This window comes from Mesoplodon mirus (assembly GCF_964341445.2).
Source record: "Mesoplodon mirus genome assembly, chromosome: 14".
Lineage (NCBI taxonomy): Eukaryota > Metazoa > Chordata > Mammalia > Artiodactyla > Ziphiidae > Mesoplodon > Mesoplodon mirus.
This window is the reverse complement of record NC_138990.1, coordinates 62,849,311-62,872,035: the sequence shown is the minus strand read 5'-3', so window position 1 is coordinate 62,872,035 and position 22,725 is coordinate 62,849,311. Positions and strand designations below refer to the sequence as shown.

General features: G+C 35.8%; 1 protein-coding gene across 4 annotated transcripts; it reads left to right on the top strand.

The window, feature by feature from the left end:
- Positions 1-31: 31 nt before the first annotated feature.
- Positions 32-22,663, top strand: PIGF (phosphatidylinositol glycan anchor biosynthesis class F). Of its 4 annotated transcripts, XM_082643193.1 has the most exons (7): positions 32-235; positions 2,096-2,344; positions 3,524-3,615; positions 4,846-4,962; positions 6,887-6,995; positions 19,598-19,700; positions 22,353-22,490. In XM_082643193.1, exons 2-6 carry the CDS (start codon positions 2,117-2,119, stop codon positions 19,616-19,618), a joined length of 567 nt encoding a protein of 188 aa, XP_082499319.1. In that variant the 5' UTR covers positions 32-235; positions 2,096-2,116; the 3' UTR covers positions 19,619-19,700; positions 22,353-22,490. The 4 variants fall into 4 exon arrangements, with proteins under 4 accessions (XP_082499319.1, XP_082499320.1, XP_082499318.1 ...); XM_082643194.1 differs by lacking the exon at positions 19,598-19,700 and having other exon boundaries at positions 6,887-6,991; positions 22,353-22,663; XM_082643192.1 differs by lacking the exon at positions 19,598-19,700 and having other exon boundaries at positions 22,353-22,663.
- Positions 22,664-22,725: the final 62 nt, after the last annotated feature.

The window sequence follows — 22,725 nt, the reverse complement described above, 5'->3', positions numbered from 1 at the left end:
CCGGCCCTTCCGCCCTCCGCCCCGCCTATCCAACACCTGGAAAGCCGCGGGAGGAATAAACGCGAGTGGGGAGGCGGGGCTGCCTTCTTGGCCCGCCTCTCCACTTCTGCGATTGGCTGTGAGGCCTTGGGTCTCCTCCCCACAGGCCTGCGCCTGCGCGAGGCACAGGGTCCGAGTCAAATCTGATGGTGGGAGGTAGTAACCCTCCGTTCTCTTCCGCGGGCGGGAGAGTTAGGTAAGCCCAGCCGGAGGCTCGGGGTGCGCGAGCCTCCCGGCGCTGCAAGCCACTTCCGCCAGCTGCCCAACTGGCCGGGAATATCTGTCCCTGGCCGTTCCGCGCCTGCCGGCCCGCGCCTGCCGGCCCCTCCAGCGCCGCCCTTCCTGCGTGACCCAGGGGCTGCCCTGATGGACTGGCCTCTTTCGGATCCGACTTTCTGTCTGTCCCTTCTTTCCTCTCGGTCTCCACGCTTGTGCTCTTTGATTATGCTTCTCAATTCGTCCCTCGTTTCCCACATTCCCGTCGGCTGAGGCTTGCGCAGAGTTCGGAGTGACCCAGTTTGGGATGGAGCTGCAGGTTAAGGTCCCCCGATTTCCGCGAAGGCTCCTCTAGGAGCCGCTCAGAAGAGCCTTCTCTCCCGCTGCAAGGCTTGAGGACTCGGGCCAGGTCAGGCCGTGGAGGCCGGGGCCTTGGCCACCCGAGGAGGCACCTGACGAGAGTCCTCCTGGGCTCGCCAGGGCCTAACACAGGGCTGGTTTCTCAGGAGGAGCAACACTGGACCAACTCTTCGTTTGTTCGTTCATTCATTCATTCAGCAAGCATCCGACTTTGGGTACCACTCACTGTCTTAGGTCCAGATCTGCTGCTGTCAGTTGCGATTCTGAGGGTGGCCCAGAAAAATATCTGAAGGTGTGTCTATTGAAAGAATATATTCTGGATTCCCTTCCCAGCCCCTCAGCTGAGGCTAGGATCTATGAGAAACATTTCCTTTCTCCTTTCTTGCCATGCATTCTTTTCTCGAACCCCTAGTGCGTATCTTTGTATCAAAGAGGCTAGGTTTTGAAATGGCTTTAGCACTTGGGAGCTTGGGACCTTGGAGTGTTTCCTAATCTGTTTTAGCCTGTTTCCTTATCAGTAAAGTGTTTGCCTTGTAAAAGTACAGTGTGAATTAAACGAGAGTGTTAGTATAAGGCGTGGATTCGCCCCTTTGCCCCAGTGGGCGCCCTGTGTGTGTCTATAAAATAGATACACACATATATATATATATTTTTTTCTGGAATATTAACCACAGTGTAACATGTGGACTACTACTTTAATAAAGTCCTTACTTAACATTAGTCAATACTATGTATAAGCTATCTGTTAGGTAATTTGTAAATACATACATATATAAAATAACGTGTGTTTTATATATATATATATATAGAGAGAGAGAGAGAGAGAGAGAGAGAACGTAAATATTTTTCCACCTTCCATTCATGCTCTGCTTTTGGTTGGAATCTGGCATCTGTAACTGACATTGTCATTTTGGTATTTTTGCAGCACTGGGACTCCTTAATTTAGCATAATGTTCTCTGAAGCTTCTTGGTAACACTGGCCACCATTCCAGTGTGTACCTGGTGTTACTTGGCATTTGTTAGAAAATGTGAACTACTGTGATGTTAGACAAGGGTCCATAATGATAAAAATGCCAACAGTTCAGCCAAATTGTATTATGGGGTTTCTAGAAAGCATAGCTTATATTTCCAACAGGGCAAATCATTAACACATGCTGTTTGTTTTCACCTCTGATTTTGGCAAAAAGAAAAAAAAAACGAATCGCTTAATTAGCCCTAGCACATGACTGTTTTACAGAAACTAGACACAAATATTTAAGAAATTAGTAAATTTGTCCTTTTTCAGGCTCTGAGAGCTGTTTATACTATATTACTCTATTAGTTTTTACACATATGCATCTTCCTATATTCTAACACTAAGACATTATTGCCCATAGAAAATTGACTTTGGTTTATGGCTTGCTTTTAGACGTTGGAGCATTTAGGACAATGGAAAAAGTCATTATTGCCTATGCTCTTTTCTTAATTTGTTTTTCATTAGATAGCCACTCAAGAAAACACCATGAAAGATACTGACATCAAGAGACTACTGTATGTCCATCTATTATGCATATTTTCAATTATCCTAAGCATCTTCATTCCATCATTCTTCTTGGAGAACTTCTCAGTACTGGAAACACACTTGACATGGTTGTGCATCTGTTCTGTTTCTGTAACTGTCGTCAATTTAGTATTGTATTTAGTAGTGAAACCAAATGCATCTTCTAAAAGAAGTTCATTATCACACAAGGTAAGGCTTATTTCTTGACAACTGATTTTTAGATGTAAGTAATGTTTGTTTTACTGGATGAATAAAGTATTAGTCAAGTACTTATTGGGTTATTTACAGTGAATAAAGAAGCTGATTTTTTTTTTCTAGTCAGTAGCCTATTGCTTGCTGGAAGACTGTCCACAATGTTTGATAGATTCTTGCCATGTATTAATTGGATATCATAGCATTGTGAACCTATATAGTCATGATTCATGTCATCATTGAAGATAAATATATCTTCAGTGTAGCAATATATATAAATATAAATGTAGCAATCACACCTTTAAATCTTATTTTATAAGACATTTCAGTTTATTTTCATTCATCTTTTGCATTTCTGAAAGACACAATGGGTTTTTCATAAATTACAAAATAAGCTCTTGTTTCAAGCTTGGCCTTCCTTGACTAAATAGCAGTTGAAGTTTTCAGACATTGGAATCTATTTTCTGGAATATTCACTACAGTGTAACACTTGACTATTATTTAAATTAATAAAGTCCTCACTTAACATTATTCAGTACTATGTGTATGTTCTTTATTAGGTAATTTAAAACATATTTACTGCCCTATGATTTAAAACGCTCATTGTGTGTTTTATTATTAGATCTTCTTGAGCTCGAAGTCAAGTAGGTCTCACACACTGATTTGCAGACATGCAGGTCTTTTTTTATGTGGATCATATAGTAACATGAATATGATTTGGGGAATTATTTAATATTGTGCTTTTTTTTTGTCCAATTTTCCTAGGAATTTTGTTTTAAAATGAAAAAAATTATTATAATCATTATTTTCTATAAATATTTCATGTATCATCACAGAAGAAGGACTGTGTTTGTGGTTTTTTGTATCCTAGCACACTTATTGGTAAATATTTCATAAATACTGATTAACAACATAGTTCAATACTTAGCATAGAAACAAAAACATTTTCTGATTCTACTGTTGTTTAGGTGAGTGGAACATGGGGATCGATTTTTGTCTTGTGGCTTTTTTACGATGCTGTGCAAAGAACACGTGATCTGACTTCAGGAGCAGATCCAAAGAATATTCAGCTGTGTCACATATTGTAGGACTAAGTTGTATTTGTAGATAAAATCAAAGCATTTGCTGTCCTTTAGTCATTCTCTTGATTCTTTAAGTTATTCATTTCTTTTTTAGGTAACCAGATTTTTGAAATGCTGTATCTACTTCCTTATGTCTTGTTTCTCCTTTCATGTAATTTTTGTTCTATATGGAGCACCACTAATAGAGTAAGTCTGAAATTTTTTACCTTAAGCCAACTATATTTTAAAACAGTTGTTTATTAAACCAAGTGCTAATTCTATTGGTGATTAGAGAAAAAACATGGTGTGTTTAATCAGTGGATCACAGAAGGATACTGACATCATTGCCCTTGGCAGTGTTATTTTTTTAAAAGACAATGGAATAACTTAATTCATTAAATGCTTCTATTACGTAGCCTTTTGTCACGCAATTGCTTAAAGGGGGTGGTAGATGAGAAACTGTCATATACCAATAGGTGTGTGGCCCTTAGAACCTCTAAGGAAACTGACTATAATGATATGTATAAATTAGTTATAAATAGTAAATGTGATTCTGAAGTGCTTGAAAAGAGTTTGTTTTCTTAAGAAAAGTCAATAGATTCTTGTATTTAATTACATAGAAGCTAATGTTTATAGTTTAAAGGTAAAATTTAACTCAACACCTTTTCAAAACTGAACAATTTTGAATTAGTGAAAGCCAAATTCATTAATATGTCTTATATAATGTTCCATTATAGTTTGGGAAAGTTCAGTTTAGCAGTGATAAATGATCATGTTGAAATGAGTGATGCAATACATACATACACACACACACAGCTATATGTATAGTTTTACATATATATATATATACCTGGTTATATATACACATAATAGATTAACAGGTAATTATTTTCTAGAGTGGGAAGGACAAGACCTTTGTAATGGGAAATGATAATTTCTCTGTAATCCATTTTAGAGTAGAATGAATGTCTGGAGCAGTGGTTCTCCAAGTGTGGTTCTAAAACCAACAACATCAGCATTTTATTGAAATGCAAATTCTCAGGCCTTAGTCAGAAACAAATTTACCTAGTTCTCCAAGTGGTTCCGATATAAGCTAAATTTGAACCATGGATTGCAGAGAAAGTTCCAGAGACTATTGAGGAAAAAGTTAATGATCTAGAAATGGGTTTTCTTGCAATGGACAGTCTCAGTATCGTATGGTATTTAACACTTCTGAACTCTATCATCAAAGCCAAATATTTGCTAGATTGTTTTTTATAGCTTGCATTTTGGTAGTAACATTTTTTATAGTCATCGTTTTGGTAAGACTCATGTTACCTTTCTAAGTGTAAGAAAATAGTTTTATACTAAATCTATTTAAGTAAAAAAGATTATGCATGTGTGTGTACATGCACCTTTAACACTTTGAAAAAAATTAATACAGTGTTTTTTTCCTAGGTTGGCATTGGAAACATTTTTACTCGCAGTTACTTTGTCCACTTTTACTACTGTACCTTGTTTATGTTTGTTAGGACCAAACTTCAAAGCGTGGCTAAGAGTTTTCAGTAGAAATGGGTAAGTTTTAATTTTATATTCTAGTGATGTTTGAAATTAAAAAAAAATTAATGAGGTACTTTTCTATTCATGACAGCTTGCTGATTGTTCCTTGAGTGTCTCTCAGCACTGTATGGTTCTCAGTGATGCTGTAAGGGCCCACTGCAGCTGGGGATTGGGGCCAGGGAAGGGTGGCATGCACTTGAGGGAGACCCAAGCAGGCAGAACTATAGGCCTCTCCTTCCACGTTAGCAAGATCAGCTCTGCTTTTTTTTTTTTTTTTTTTGTATGGTAGAATTCCACTTAGCTTTTTGCTTGAAAAAAGGTTTCTGTTACCAAAAGAAAACTTTGAAAACCCCTCCTCGGGGATAATTTATCACTGTGATAAAATTGCTACAGATCAAATTGCTTCTGTACATCTTATAATGTAGAATTGGGGCTCACCATCTAAAAATGTTTATTGGAACAACTATAGTTTCTTGTTCAGCCTCTTTTGTGGTGAGACATCCGAGTGCAGGTTTCACAGGATTTTTTTTTTTTTTTGCGGTATGCGGGCCTCTCACTTTTGGGGCCTCTCCCGTTGCGGAGCACAGGCTGCGGACGCGCAGGCTCAGCGGCCATGGCTCACGGGCCCAGCCGCTCCGCGGCATGTGGGATCTTCCCGGACCGGGGCATGAACCCGTATCCCCTGCATCGGCAGGCGAACTCTCAACCACTGCGCCACCAGGGAAGCCCCTGACGTGCATTTTTAAGTGTATCACAAAATAAAAAAGAACAATAAAGCCCAGCAAATAATGCAAATTGGGATGTATGGTGATTGCCTCCAATCTTCTTCCAGCCCCAGTTTTCGATAGAAACAGGCTAAAGCTTTTAACTTGTGTAGTGGGGGAGGGGTAGTAATGAGATGGACAGGTGATGGGGCATTGGTTTATGCACTGACTTGTCATTCAGGATTACTTTAATTCAGTGTACATTTTGTGTGTAGTAATTAGCCTGTTTCTAATGAAAGCAGTCATCTAACAAAACAAATGTTTTCCCCTTTTTCCACACTAGCTGGAAGAAACTGCTTTTCATAAACTTCATAATAACTAAACACTGCTTTTTAAACAGTTGAATATTTGGACTCCAGTTACTGCATGGTGGTGGGGTTTTACTTGACTGTAACTAGACTCTTATTCCACATGGTTAAGTGATCACACTATGAGGGGCAGGCTGGAACCAAAACTTATTAAGAGACTGGCAGAAGTATGTCTTTCTACCTTCATACTCTAAGATGTGCACTTAATAAATTAGAATGGTAGGCAGAATCACTGGATCTTTTATAATATTTTGTTTTCTTTCTCTATTCCTTCCCCACCAAATAGAGTTGATTTGCTTTAATGAAATGTGCCATAAGGGACTAGTTGAATAAATGATGCTTCCTTTGGACAATGGAATACTAGTAAAACTGTTAACAAGGGAAAACACACAGCAAAACTGGGTTTATAAAATGGTGCATTTGAGTTTTGTTTTGAAGGATATATACATATATGTGTGTATATATGCAGATGTGCATATATCATTCTAAACAAAATTGTGTCTTTATTTGTATATGTATAAAATATTTCTGGAAGGATATGTAATAAGCTGGTGATAGCAGTTGTTTCCGGGAAAAGGAATCAGAGTTGATGATAAGGGTGAGAGGAGGACTTAGCTTTCATTGCAGACACTCTTTTGTATTGTTTGATTTTCACTATGTGCATATATTACCTTTCCAGCTGAAAAACACTTGTATCTTCTTACCAATTAATTGTTAATGATTCATGGCAAATATTTGTGTCGATATCAGATGCTTATTTTAAATGAACAACATATATATATGTATAGTGTTAATTTATGCTGTTTGTTTGATTCCCCAGCAGCTAAGATATATACCACCAATAATTTATATATTTGTGTTTTATAGGGTTACATCCATTTGGGAGAATAGTCTCCAGATCACTACAGTTTCCAGTTTTGTAGGAACATGGCTTGGAGCCTTTCCTATTCCACTCGATTGGGGAAGACCATGGCAGGTTGGTTTCAACTCTTTAAAGCAACAAAGTAGATGTTTGTACAGTGATGGTAAAACTGATGAAGCTAACGAGTATGTATATTTAAATTGTTTTATCGTTCAGTTAAGTAGGGATGCCAATTCCCTCTGTCACTGTAATCTGGGTGATTTATTAGGGCCTGTCTCAGTGCCACAGGCATCCAGATCAGCCTGTTTCTATCTTCTAACACTATTTTTTTTCTACATGTATAGGTGAATAAACAAGCTTAGTTTGAGAATATGTATAGGAGTTTAATAGCCTAGAAGTTTCAGGAATTCCCTATTTTTAACTTTGATATACATTGCCTTTGTAGTCTTAGATTCATATTTTCTTAGCTTGATTGATAGCCAAATTGAACCTTGATTTTGAGATTTTTTTTCTTAAAGCATATAGCAAAGTAGGTTTTGAAATAGGGGCTTGTGATATTAGAGGAAGCTCATAAACATCAGGTTTTTTGTTTTCTATGACAATAGGATATAGCTAATAAGCTAGGGGAAACACTATACATGTTCTTTTTATCCCCATTTTACAGATGAGGAAACTGATACCTAGAGGACATGTAATATTCCAAGGTCACTGAGATAGTGATGGATACATCTTTGTTGTAATTTTTAATGGCTTCATAGTAAACCTTTATATAGTTATTCCAAAATTTATTTAACAAATTCACCATTGATCATTAGTACTATTTTTACTATTATAAACAGTGCTATGATAAACATCTTTGAATCTATATCTTAATGGATTTTTCCAATTATTAAGATGATTTCTCCCAAATCAATTGTGGTATTAAAAAATAAATATACTTTCTTTTTCCAACATGAAGAGAATTTTTCTCTGATCACAAAGACAGTATACATTTATTTAGAAAATTTAAGCAATACTAATAATTATAAAAAGTAAGTAAAAATTATCAAATATCCAGCCACCCAGAGACAACTCCCATTTGTGTTTGGGTGGTAATCTTTGCAGCTCTCTCTTGATGTGTGTAACTATTCATAATACACATATTATTTTTAATCTTTTTTTTCCTTTCAACAGCATATTATGGAGCTCATTCCATGTCAGTGAAAATTTGCATATATGTATTATAATACTCCATTATTTGGGTAAAATCATATACCAATTTCTTATGAATGGACATTTAGATTATTTATAGTTTTCACTATTACTAGTTTATTACGAATTATTGTGATTATCATAAAGCATATATCTTTGCAGATTTGTCCAGGTTTTTAAAAAAAATTAATTAATTTATTTATTTGGTTGCACCAGGTCTTAGTTGCGGCTCGCCAACTCCTTAGTTGTGGCACGCAAAATCTTAGTTGCGGCATGCATGTGGGACCTAGTTCCCTGACCAGGGATCGAACCCAGGCCCCCTGCATTGGGAGTGCGGAGTCTTATCTGCTGCGCCACCAGGGAAGTCCCTCCAGTTTTCTCTTTAGTGTAAATTCCTAGGTAATAAGTGGCTGGGTTAAATCTCTGATATGTATGTCACTTTCCAAAGGCCCTTGAGGGATCTGAATTATATGTCTTGCACTTAACTGCCTACTTTTTAAGTCCATTCTTTGTGCTTTCTATTAGATGTTGTGTCTCCTAGACAAATGAGTTGTTCTTTTACATTCAGTAAGTCTGGTAGGTTTGCCCTTCTCTACTATATGTTATGGAAATCCCTGGAGGTTTGGGGTGTGTGGTGTCACTGATACCCTTCCCAAGGTTATAATATTAATAAAGGTTTCCTTTATATTTTCTTGGCCATCTCAGTGACCACTGGGAAATGGGGATTCATTTGTACTCAAGTTACAATCTTATGGAACTTAATTTCATTCAGTAGTGTCAGTGATTTCTCAATTGGAGGACAATCAAAATCATTGAAAAGTATATACAGGAAATTGTATTTTAATTCCTTATTTTCAGATGTATGCAATTAAATCTAAATACAAAGTATCGATATATAAAGCACCATTGGCCCTCAGCTTATGAGTTGGTAAGGTACTATGTAATTAACATGTTAGTTTGCATATAGATGGAATATTTTGGAGTGTAAAAGTTTGATATATTACACTTGTATAAATCTTCTCTTTATAAGACTATGCAGAAATAGATGTTGAATTATGGGGAGTAGATGCCCTTTGTACAATCTGGGTTTAGGTTTCCGTAGAAAATATATTTTTTGATTATTTACAATTCAGTTATCTATTTTTGATTGTTTGGGCTTTTAGCTACTGACTCTCATTTTTCTACCTCAGTTCTTGTTTACAATAAGAGGTGAGCCGGATCCAAATTAATGGTATCAGACTTTTAAAATTAATATAAAGTTTCTATTTGAATTATTGACTTTCAAAAGGATTTTCTAACTAGCTAATTTAATATGTAACAAATGTTGGTCTTCATTAAGAATGTTTCATTCGACTGGAATATTACTGGTTGTTTAATAATTTTTACTGTTGAGTTGTTTTTAAAATATTCCAAGTTAATGACCCACTTATTCACTATCATCTTTTAAAATTATGATAGATACTGTTGGTGAAATAATAGAATTGATGTATAATTAATCATCTTTTATTCATATAATAATCACCTGCCCCTTTCCCTTTTAGCAATGATTTACTGATAAACTAGAGAAATGATGAGGCATCTTTTTTGTTCACTTTTTATTTTCAGTGAACAAGTTTTTTGTCTGTTTTGTTTTTTTTCTTCATAAACCTCACTCCAGAATAAGTACTCCGTGTGGCTCATGGTGCTGACAGAATCTGCCAGAGAAACAATAAACCAAATGAAAGATCATGGCGTCACCTCATAATGGAGATTTTTCTAGAGTAAAATTTCACGAGACGATAACTACTATATATACTTCATTATCTAAACTGTAATATTATAGTATTAGGAAGAGAGGTTAGTTCTCTATTCCTTATAGCCCAATAAAGATTTGATATGTTTGTGGTAAAGCAAGCTTTTCTGGATTGGGATCTGGTTTTACTGATGTTTCAGTCAGAGAAACAAGGGTATCTGGTTAAGCAATTATACTTTCTTTAAAAACACATACACACCATCCACCTCACAAAAACTTTTGCATGTTTAGTTCCATTTTTTCTACTTTGAATTCAAATCTGACTTTGTATAAAATTTCCAGAGGCCAAACATAAGATTATAATGATGTGAGTTCTGTACTGAGCAATTTCAAGAATATTTATATTTTTAAAATTGTTTCATCATTAAATGACTAGAAAGGCCCACTGAAAATATATAACCTCAATGAAAAATGTTTTTCACTTACTAATAGGAATTTTAAATAATTTTAAGTAATGACAAATGATGAAAGATACCAGGCATCTTTATAGTTGGAGGAAGCCTTCCCTTTCTAGGAGGCAGCAAGAGAATTTGGTGAAAGAGAATGTGGTCGGTGGCTGCCCACTATGTTGTTGGTCATCTTTATTGTTTTCTTTAAAAATAATTGAAAGTCATTTTGCTTCTCTTCCTTGCCTTAGTTATTACATTATAAACGTTTGAATTGTCCATAACCCAGACAGCCTTCTTCAGCCCCAGAGAAAGCTTATAGCTAGAGTTACTGACAAAATGAATATTTTGACCATGGAAGATCTTTGTACATTATAATTTGATGCATTATCTGCTGTAAAAATAGCTAATCAGTAAATATTTGTTGAGTTCTTACTGTGTACAAAATACATATTCTGTGTAAGTTATAACAGATACTTAAATATTACCAGGACTGGAATTTAATTGTTTGGTAATGATAATTTACATTCATATTGTGATTTAATATGCTCTAAATATTTTGAAGAATAGATGGTTATGAGCTTTTCATCTGGAAAATGTCTTAATTATCAAAAGTTGGCTAGTGTTTCATGTTATTAAAAAAATTAACGGGAGGTTAGGAATTGTTGTTGGTTATTCTGAGCCAAGGAAATTTACCATGAAGTTTTTAAACCCACATGTTTTATTAATAGGGAGACAGATAACAGGATGATTAAGAGCTCTGGCATCAGATTACTGAGTTCAAATCCTGGCTCTGCTACTTACTAGTGAGTATTAAATAATATAATCCTTCTAAAGTACTTAGTTCAGAACCTGACACATAGTTACTGCTTAATTAATGTTATAGGCATTTATGACCTATAAAAGGAGTAGGTTAATGACTATTTTTTTTAGCATTACCAAAACCCCCTGCAAATTCCATTATTTGAGTTCTCCAAGTGTTAGAGCATGTTAACTGTCTCAGTTTATCGTATTCATTCTGCCCAATAATCCTTAAATTGGTAGGGTGGATTGTTAAACCATCTTTGTTTCCCTGGTATTTAGGTATTTAGGGTATTTGGATTTCATGTAATTTTCAATTCTGTCTGACATTTTGGATGGCAATAGAAAGAAAACGTATCTGTCTGTGTATGTACCAGGCATGGGCTTGGCACTGCCACACAGGCAACTTAATCCTGGTAACCCTAGTGCAAGGTAGGGTTCAGTCCCACTTCTACACAAAAGAAAGCAAAGTGTGAGGAGAGGGGTACACATCTTGTTCAACATTTCTTGGCTGATTAGAGGAAGACTCAGGATCCAGCGCCCCAGGACACCATGATTCTCTTTATCCCTGGAGACTCTGAAACATAGCTTTTCTTTTTAAAAAATGGCCATAGCTTAGATTTTTGGGGGGAAAGGTTGAGTAGTTATTATATTGCGTTTCTTTCTTCACGTGAGAATTTCATTTAAGTGCCGTGACCACTCTGGTAGTGTTTGTATTTTAGACCATAAAATTTCATGTATTTGTAGGAGAGTATTTGAAGCTAAGATGTGAAGCTTTTGTACCTAGAAAACCAACAAATATCTTTAAACTCTGGACTTCCATGCTACTGTCTTCAAAATGGAATTGACCCAGAGAATCAAATCTCTTCTGAGCATACTTATTTCTTACAAAATTAAAAAGCAAAATGGATTGAGATTGTCTTTAAAACAATTTTAAGTTGTTTAAAAATATTTGTACTCATTCCCATCAGATACCAGATAAATGAGAGGCATTGTTATATTTAAAAACTCTTTTTTGTTTTCTCTGGTTTTATCAGGTTAAAAAATTAATATCTGTGAAACATATATATTCATTTTTATAAGTCACAGATGCCACAGATAATACTTTCATAAATTAAAGCTGGAGATCATAAGGATAATTAAATGAATCACTGCAAATAATGACAGAGTGAGGGATAAAGCTAAGATTATGGATTTAATTATTGAAGGGTGCATATTTTTAGGTTAATTGGTGTTTCTGTTACTAAAGGTGTTATACAGTATTTTAGACAGACCAAAATAAAATATTAATTTATATGAAACGTGAGTTACATATTTCGAGCATGGAAAAAAAACTATAATCCTTAACTGATAGAAAATGGTTTTGGATTTAAAAGGTGGGTTCACTGTTGGGCAGTGAGGTTGAAACTGATCTGCTAGCAGGACTTTCATGTGAGGGAGAAGAGTGCTGGCTAAGGCAACTCATTTGCATGGTCCTGCCAAGGACCATTTATCGTCACTTTGACAAGAAGTTCCAGCCTGGAGACTGTGGACCTCTCCACAAATAGCTCTTCCTAAATCTGTGTTCTTAGTCACAGGATAGTGGTATGGTATACATGGCACAGGGAAGAGTTACAACTAGAGAAATGTATCCAGATGAGTAGATTCATCTGTACATGTATTCCTGCATCAGACAATAGCATTTGCTTTAAGGACATCTGGAAGAACACATCACTTAAAACCAAATTCAGAGGGAAATATAAATAATCATTTAAAACCAGTAGAATTTTGAAAGTAAGTTTTTAAAAATGAATTCTGTCAGTCATGCAAATGTAAATTTGTGGTAAGCATGATAAACAAAACATATTAAAAAGTAGTTTGTGTGAAATTTAGAACTGCCTGGGTTTTATCTCCCTTTTTTATCTGAAAGAGCCAGTAATCCTAATGGTTGTGAGTTGTTCTAAGTGTTTCTGGGTTTTTTGATCTGCAGATAGGTCAGTTTTCCCATGATATCTATCATAGTACATACCTCTCCAAAAATTATTTTGCAACATATTTTTTAAAGTTTGTGTTATTAAAATTTATCTAAAAAATTAAATAATCTTAGTTTGCCCCTTAACTGCTTGGTTTATAGTAGGGGCTCTCAATAAATAGTTTTGAATACACAGAGCCATTCAAATGGAGACTCTTAAAAATGATAGAAATGCCTACCAGTGGTTGGTTTAAAATCAGTTTCTGTACTTATACTTCTTAAAAGTTATGAAAAACGACAGCTAGGAGCAAGAATCACCCGTCTATTTCAGTGGTAAGGCTACATATGGTTAATATAATGCCATATGCTGTATAGCTCTTGAGAGTTTTCTCTTGTAAGCTTTATGCTCCCCAGACATTTCATGTGAAGAAAAGCAGGTACTAAAGATGCTTATATTACAAGGGCAAGGGAATAGTTCCTACAGCACAATATAACATTGCTCATAAACTATCAATATTTTATTTGTTCTAAACTGCAGGCTCTAATTATTACCTATTAGAATACCTAAGAAGTACTTCCATTAGTGATCATGTAAGTTTAATTTTTCAAGTTAAAATATGTAATATACAGAATGATACTGATGCATGGTACTTCATAGCTTTCATGACAGATTTTTAAGTATTACTTCATTTAATACAAGAGCCCCATGTTTTAAGTACAAGAGGTATTATTATCCCTGTTTTGCAGTTGGGAAACTGAGGCTCAGGTGTTAAGTGACCTGGCAAAGGTCATGTGGCCAGTAAGTGGCCTACCTGGCCCTGCATCTCAGATCATTCTCACTCCACTGTCCCATGCCATTTCCTAGAAAAGCAAAGTAAAGCTCCCAAGTAAAATATAAGGTATTTTTTAAAGTAGCCTAATGTTTTTTATATAATTAGCTTTTTAAACTTCTTGTTGAATATTTTAAACTAATTTCAAAAAATGTCACCATTATCCAATCCCAAATAGCTGATGAAACCTGCAGCAGCTTATAAACTGCCATAGTCAGTGATATACCAAACTAGCTGTTTTATGGAGTCAAAATGTAATCTATTTGCACTTGATATATTGTGCATATTATAATTAAAATGTATTTAAACTGTTTACTCTCAATTCACACAAATGCCGTCTACATCATTGAAATTGATCCTTAAAATTCTGAAACCAAAAAGTGAAAGGTCATTGTATTTCTTTGGCCAACTAGAACAGTTAATAAAAATACTTATTAGGGTAGAGTGATGAAGAGTACAGGGATTCTTTTTTTTTTAAATTGTAGTATAGTTGATTCACAATGTTGTGTTAGTTTCTGGTGTACAGCAAAGTGATTCAGTTATATATATGTATCATATTCTTTTCCATTATGGTTTATTACAAGATGTTGAATATAGTTCCAAGTGTAGGGATTCTTAACCAGGAGTCCATATATGGGCTTCAAGTCTGTGAACCCTTGAAATTATATGGATGTGTGTATATACACATCCAACTACCATGTAATGGAATTCATGCTTCCTTCTCGTTAAACATGATCCATATATATGTAGATGTAATTTTTTTTTTTTTTTTTTGCGATATGCGGGCCTCTCACTGTTGTGGCCTCTCCCGCTGCGGAGCACAGGCTCCAGACGCGCAGGCTCAGCGGCCATGGCCCCCGAGCCCAGCTGCTCCGCGGCATGTGGGATCCTCCCAGACTGGGGCACGAACCCACATCCCCTGCGTCGGCAGGCGGACTCTCAACCACTGCGCCACCAGGAAAGCCCCTAGATGTAATTAAAAAAAAATACTTTTAAAGTACTTAAAATTTGGGCAGGATTTTAAAAATAGCTTTAGAGATGGTATATTTGAGGAATGATGGTATTCTTGATTGTAATGACAACTTATTTCATATGTGCCTATTAAAAATATGAACTAAAAGATTATTATCAATTATAACTCACATTAATTGGTCACCTGTACTATGTGCCAGATACTGTTATAGGTATGGTTATAAGTATCACACATCACATTGTCTCATTTGATCATTACAATAACCCTATGAGGTGAGTTTTACAGTGATCCTTATTTTGTAGATGAGAAACCAAGGCACAGAAAGGTTAGGTGACTTGTCCAGGGTCACATTTTGGTAAACTTTTTTTTTTTAACATCTTTATTGGAGTATAATTGCTTTACAATGGTTTGTTAATTTCTGCTGTATAACAAAGTGAATCAGCTATATGTATACATATATCCCCATATCCCCTCCCTCTTGCGTCTCCTTCCCACCTTCCCTATCCCACCCTTCTAGGTTGGTCACAAAGCACCGAGCTGATCTCGCTGTGTGATGCGGCTGCTTCCCACTAGCTATTTTACATTTGGTAGTGTATATATGTCAATGCTCTCACTTCGTCCCAGCTTTTACCCTTCCCCCTCCGTGTCCTCAAGTCCATTTTCTACGTCTGTGTCTTTATTCCTGTCCTGCCCCTAGGTTCATCAGAACCTTTTTTTTAAGATTCTATATATATATGTGTTAGCATACGGTATTTGTTTTTCTCTTTCTGACTTACTTCACTCTGTATGACAGACTCTAGGTCCATCTACCTCACTACAAATAATTCAATTTTGTTTCTTTTCTTTACCTGAGTAATATTCCATTGTATAAATGTGCCACATCTTCTTTACCCATTCATCTGTCGATGGACACTTAGGTTGCTTCCACGTCCTGGCTATTGTAAATAGTGCTGCAATGAACATTGTGGTACATGACTCTTTTTGTTTTTGTTTTTTTTTTAACAATTCTAACCATTTACTGCTTAAACAGGAAAAGTTTTTAAAAAAGAATAACACCAAAAATGTATCTGTTAAAAGAGTGTCATTGTCTCATACAGTCCCGCCCTCTTCTTGAAATTGCAACACAATCTCTAGATTTCACAAAAAGAGAAATCCAAAATGTGGTATCTTCATAAAGAAATGGCACACAGATCTGTATGTTTAACCCAATGCCTTCAATAATTTCTTTGTCTGGGTCACTATTGGTTTCTGCAGAATTGGAATGCTGTCTGGGATAATGACTGTGGGTCATCTCTCCATTTATAAGTTCAATCATATGATACACTTGCTTTTCGAATAACTAGCAAAGAAGAAATTAACAATGAAATCCAGTATTTGCTGGATCTGAGGGTGTGACTCTTTTTGAATTATGGTTTTCTCAGGGTTTATGCCCAGTAGTGGGATTGCTGGGTCATATGGTAGTTCTATTTTTAGTTTTTTAAGGAACCTCCATACTGTTCTCCATAGTGGCTCTTATCAATTTACATTCCCACCAATACTGCAAGAGGGTTCCCTTTTCTCCACACCCTCTCCAGCATTTATTTTTTGTACATTTTTTGATGATGGCCATTCTGACCAGTGTGAGGTGATAACCTCATTGTAGTTTTTTTTTTTTTTTTTTTTTTTTTTTTTTTTTTTGCGTTATGTGGGCCTCTCACTGTTGTGGCCTCTCCCGTTGCGGAGCACAGGCTCCGGACGCGCAGGCTCAGCGGCCATGGCTCACGGGCCCAGCTGCTCCGCGGCATGTGGGATCTTCCCAGACCCGGGCACGAACCCGTGTCCCCTGCATTGGCAGGCGGACTCTCAACCACTGTGCCACCAGGGAAGCCCCTCATTGTAGTTTTGATTTGCATTTCTCTAATGATTGGTGATGTTGAGCATCCTTTCATGTTTGTTTGCAATCTGTGTATCTTTGGAGAAATGTTTGTTTAGGTCTTCTGCCCAGTTTTGGATTGGGTAGTTTGTTTTTTTGATATTGAGCTGCATGTATATTTTGGAGATTAATCCTTTGTCCATTGCTTTGTTTGCAAATATTTTCTCCCATTCTGAGGGTTGGCTTTTCGTCTTGTTTATGGTTTCCTTTGCTGTGCAAAAGCTTTTAAGTTTCATTAGGTCCCATTTATTTTTGTTTTTATTTCCATTTTTCTAGGAGGTGGGTCAAAAAGGATCTCGCTGTGATTTATGTCATAGAGTGTTCTGCCTATGTTTCCTTCTAAGAGTTTTATAGTGTCTGGCCTTACATTTAGGTCTTTAATCCATTTTGAGTTTATTCTGGTATACGGTGTTAGGGAGTGTTCTAATTTCATTCTTTTACATGTAGTTGTCCAGTTTTCCCAGCACCACTTCATTGAAGAGGCTGTCTTTTCTCCACTGTATATTCATGCCTCCTTTATCAAAGATAAGGTGACCATATGTGCATGGGTTTATCTCTGGGCTTTCTTCCCGTTCCATTGATCTAAACTTTTTTTTTTAATTGAAGTAAAGTTGATTTACAATGTTGTGTTAGTTTCAGGTGTTCAGCAAAGTGATTCAGAATATATATATATTCTCTTTTAGATTCTTTTCCATTATAGGTTATTATAAGATACTAAATATAGTTCCCTGTGCTATACAGTAGATCCCTGTTGTCTGTTTTGTATATGGTAGTGTGTATATGTTGTTAATCCCAAACTCCTAATTTATCTCTTTCCCCCTTTCCCCTTTGGTAACCGTAAGTTTGTTTTCTTTGTCTGTGAGACCATTTCTGTTTTGTAAATAAGTTCCTTTGCGTCATGTTGTATCCTAGATTCCATCCAGATTAATTTCCCAGGGTCAGATATTTAACAAATGGCAGAGCTGAGACTCAAATCCAGTCTAATACAAAAATGAGTGTTTTTTTAAAATTTATTTATTTTTGGCTGCGTTGGGTCTTCGTTGCCTCTCCGGGGCTTTCTCTAGTTGAGGTGAGCGGGGGCTACTCTTCGTTGTGGTGCGCAGGCTTCTCATTGCAGTGGCTTCTCGTTGCAGAGCACAGGCTCTAGGGCATGCGGGCTTCAGTAGTTGGGGCACACAGGCTCTAGAGCACAGGCTCAGTAGCTGGGGCACATGGGCTTAGTTGCTCTGCGGCATGTGGGATCTTCCCAGACCAGGGCTTGAACCCTTGTCTCCTGCATTCTGCATTGGCAGGCAGATTCTTAACCCCTGCACCACCAGGGAAGTCCCAAAAATCAGTGTTCTTAATCACTATTCTGTACTACTTACAACATGCTTTGAAATATATCAAACTCTTTATATTGGTACATTTTCCTTTCCTAAAAGGTAAGCAGAGTTTTATAGTAACACCTGATCAGAAGAAAGCAGTGTGGTCTTCAGGAAGAAATAAACTTATATAATTTTGAAATGTCTTTCAACCAGCAATAATATTGATTTTTAACAGAAAAAAGTTATATCTGTATTATTTAAGGTGTTTTTTTTTAAAGCTTATTAGGGTGAAATTGTTTTATTTCTAAGAGAAAAATAACTATTGGTAGTACCATGTACCAAGAGCCTATGTATCAGGCCTTTGTTAATGCTGATTATTTTAAGAGAACACTGACCTTTTTTTAAGTGCTGAAACATATAAGGAATCATTTGATTTAGAGAAAGGATAATATTAGTACTCTAAGCAAGATACTTTCTTCACATGATGCAGCTACTCATTTTTTAAAAGTTTTCCTTTTTGACAGTAACTGTAATAATTTTACCCAGTTGCATTATCTTTTGTTGCATTATCTTTTGTTGCATTATCTTTTGTCCATATTATCTTTTGTTATGCAAGAGGAATTTTTCTTTTATTTAGTGATTTTAAAAAAATTTAAATTTATAAAGAACTGGATAAAAAGAAGATGGTCGTTTGGTGGTAATCACTTGTGACTTCCTTTACATGAATGTCTTTGAGTTTTCTATTTTCCTTAAACAAAACAATTATATAGAGCCATCTCAGTTTATCATAATTTGGAGAAATGTTTATAGCAACGCAGTTGAATTGTCTCTTCAATAGATGATACCATGTGTGTTTTTTAAATTCTATTTGTGGCATGAGGAACGTTAAATAGAAACATCTCCGTATGTGAGACAATAGTTTTAAATGGAAAACTTCAAGATCTAATTATGAAAATATGTGATTAAGCTAAGATTGTTTGACAAGTCAAAATGAATTGTTGCCATAGGATAGTTTTAATGTTTTTAAAGCAATATTAAGGTTAGCAGGAAATTGCTTGAGGAAAGGTGGTTCGTTGGCAACCTTCCCCAGCTCCTTTCAACAGCTCCTTTTGCCATTCCCTATTAAGGAGAGTTGCCCTTATATAAAGAAATTCTCTTTTAAAAAATGACTATGTTACAGTTAAGGACTACTTATTTCAGAAAAAATCAAGCAGGAAAGCCTGGTCCATCACTAGCAAACAGTCTCCAAAGCCAGTCCAACATTTTAATTTGCTGATGGCATGGATTCCTTGACATGTTGAATAGCAGGTGTTCCAAGCCTTAACCCCTCTTAAGGCAAAACTTTCTAACTAATATTTACTTCATTTTTGGCATTCCACTGGAGGTGAAGTATAGCAGCTGTTTAAAGAATGTGTGTGTAAATGTGTATATATGTGTTTGGAAACAAAAAGCCACACTGTAATTATAAAGTGATTAAAATAGAATTTAGAAACCCAAATTGGAATTTGGCTGAATTCATGAGGGATTACGATTCTCCCTACACTTTGACAATGTGCTCTTTACCAAAGTGCAGATGCTCACAGTTGGCCGATGATGCGTAGATCCACCACGTGAGAAACAGAGGAAAGAATATTATCCCAAATGTTTACATAGAGTGTTAAATAAAAACTACTAAGGTAAGAAGGTCAGTGCTTTACATAGATAGTAAACTATGCATATTATTTTATTTGTAACCCCATGTGTTAAGATGGGACACTATTAAAGCAACAATCACTTAAAAAGCAACAACCAACAAACCAGTATTTAATTTGGTACTTAAAATTAATAATTAAAACCAAATGGAAGCAATGCCTAAAGTAACTTAAGATAATTCACAATAAAAACCATTAGTGCAGGCTCTACTTATTGGAAATGTGATAATTCAACATAGGCTAACCTAAAATGTACCTTTAGAGATAGAATAAGGATATAAGCAAAATATTAAATAAGATTTCAGGAAGCCCCTAAAATTATTTTTAAGAACTTCAGAACTGATTACCTATGTGCAAAAAAATATTAACTATAAGTTTAAGTTCATTCGTACATGACCGTATTTGAAGCAGTGTGTTTTCATTCACTAGCAAAACTCATATGTCAGTAAGGTATTTTTGAAGTATTTTATTTTCCAGATATTTCATTACTTTGAACTAGTTGTTCCAGTGATTAGCCTGAATTTCAATGGAAACCTAAGTCTTAAATGAAGACATGCTTCTGAAAATAAGGCAGCTTTTCTACAATCTGTTTATGAACAGAAAAAAAAAAATCTTTGGTTTTAGTTAAACTAGCAGGAAGGATTTTGCAAAAAAGAAATACTAAAGAACCAAAGCAACGAAAAGGCTCTTAATAAGCAATGGGAAACTCCAAACCCCATCAAGGTCAATAGAGTACCTAAGGCACCTCAGGTTCAGATGATACAATCATCTTTGCTTAGAGTTCTAATAATCTATATACAGGATTTTTACCATCTTAAGAACATGAAGCCAAAAAGGTAATGTCCAACAATGATTATTGTAAGAAAGAAGAAAATCCTAAGAGTTGATAAATGGGAGAGATTAGAGATCATCTCCTCTACCTCCCAGATGAGGAAAATGAGGCCCAGTTAAGAAACAGAGGTGACACCAGAGTCCTAGTCCATTTCTCTTAGGGCAGGACAAATTCTAGATTTTAACTTTATTGGCTAGGAAACCAAGTGTGAAGAGTTTCAGAGATGTGAATTTGAGGAAGAAAAAAAAAATTCCCATCAAATCCCCAAAGGCAAGTTGGAAATAAATGTATAATACTTTACTGTCTTAATTCCTTTATACCATGTGTTGGACAACTTAGCTAATACACTAATTGAGTTATACAGTTCTTTTCAATTCTATCTAAAAATAGCAGACCAAAATTAAATGAGAAAGTTACATCAGATTCCATTTGAGCATACATAAGGCCATGGTACTTAATGCGAACCACCACTTCTTGGGAGAAAGAAGACATCCACTGTCCAGTTCAGGAGAGAAAGCCCCTGACCAGTTATCCAGTAGACTCTCCGCACGTCAATGGGGAAGATGATGCTTATATTTTTTTAAAAATCTCTACAAAGCTCACATACAAGACAATACATCCTAGATTTGTGACTGCTATGAGCATTTAAGGCTGTCATTTTCAAGTATCAAAGTTTAGTGTTCCATTACCCAATCTGTGCGATAAACATAGCTATAAGCTCAAGTCATGGAAATTAACAGAAGCTCACCAAAGACATAAAGAAATCATAATTTAGGCAACAGCATCTTTAAATGTAGGAAAGGCTGGGAAAATTTTTATGGATTAGATTATGCTTCTCTGAACTGCATTAGTTTGTTCACACTGACTGAAACTTTGTCTAACACTATTGTCTGTTGCATGGCATTTGGAATAAGGTAGGTCAACAGCAGACCAAACAAGAAAGCTTAATTAGGTAACAGAACTAGTCATTAAGATGGTTCACCTCTACCACAGTTATACAGCCTGTTTCCCTAGAGAAAGATTAGAAATGGCTCCAGTATACCAAATAAGCTTCATAGATAAACATGAGAAAATTTTTTTAAAGCAGGACCTTTCAAAACCTAGGGACTACCATGCACTGCTCAAGGATGAAATAAGTCAACGTTATTTACTTCTGGCTTGATGTAATATTGTGAAATGTAATATGGCTGGAGAAAATGGGTATTTGGAAGCCAGTAAGTCATTTAACTTATACTCTAGGTGTGTACATAAGCTGTAGTTCTGTAACTTCTACTGTGGTTCCAATATCTATATCTGAAAGGTGAAATCAGTTTTATTATGAAAGCAGTTGCTTTGTTATAAATTCCATGTAACATGCTTGAACTCTAGGTCTTTTCTCTTTAACACAATTTAAAGTTTCTTGTGGTTTGGTCAGCATACACCCTTTTCGTTTCATTTGATATACAAGCCAATGTGGAAATTAGAAAAACAAAACTACCAACTAGTTCAGAGAGCTAAATTGAGTCCAGGAATATGGCAAAGTCTGACCCAAAGTTTTAATTTGTCATTTCAGCATGTATCTCATGCAGTTTGGGGAGCATCAAACTAAATCTACAATCGCCAGAAACCTTGTTACAGTTGAATGCACATTAACTACAATGTGTACACTTTTAGTGTTCATGATAAATGCAGATATGACCTTATTACGCTTCTGGCATTCTTTAAGAAAGCACATTAAGCTTTAATATAGAAATATTTTGGTTACACTTGTGCTCAAGTAATAATAAAACATTTGTTCTTCTCGATCTCATACATTCTCTCCTCAGGAATGGCCCATCTCCTGCACGCTTGGAGCAACCTTTGGCTACGTGGCTGGCCTTGTTACTTCACCACTCTGGATATACTGGAATAGAAAGAAACTTACATACAAGAACAATTAATTGGAGCAAAGGGAGAAGGTATTTCTTTGTGCCGATTCCATAAAGACTGTGCAGACATGTATATGGTCTAAGCCAGGCAGTTCCACTTAACAGCACTGTTTTTTATGTAGTTACAACATGATGTGATTGTAGCTTTTTAAACTATGAAACCCCTGAGAGATTGTACCTTCTAGTTGAAATAAAGTATTTATAATAGATTGTGGCTTCAGATGCTGTTTGTTGCTTCTTGGACCTTTAAGAAACATTCTTAATCAACTTT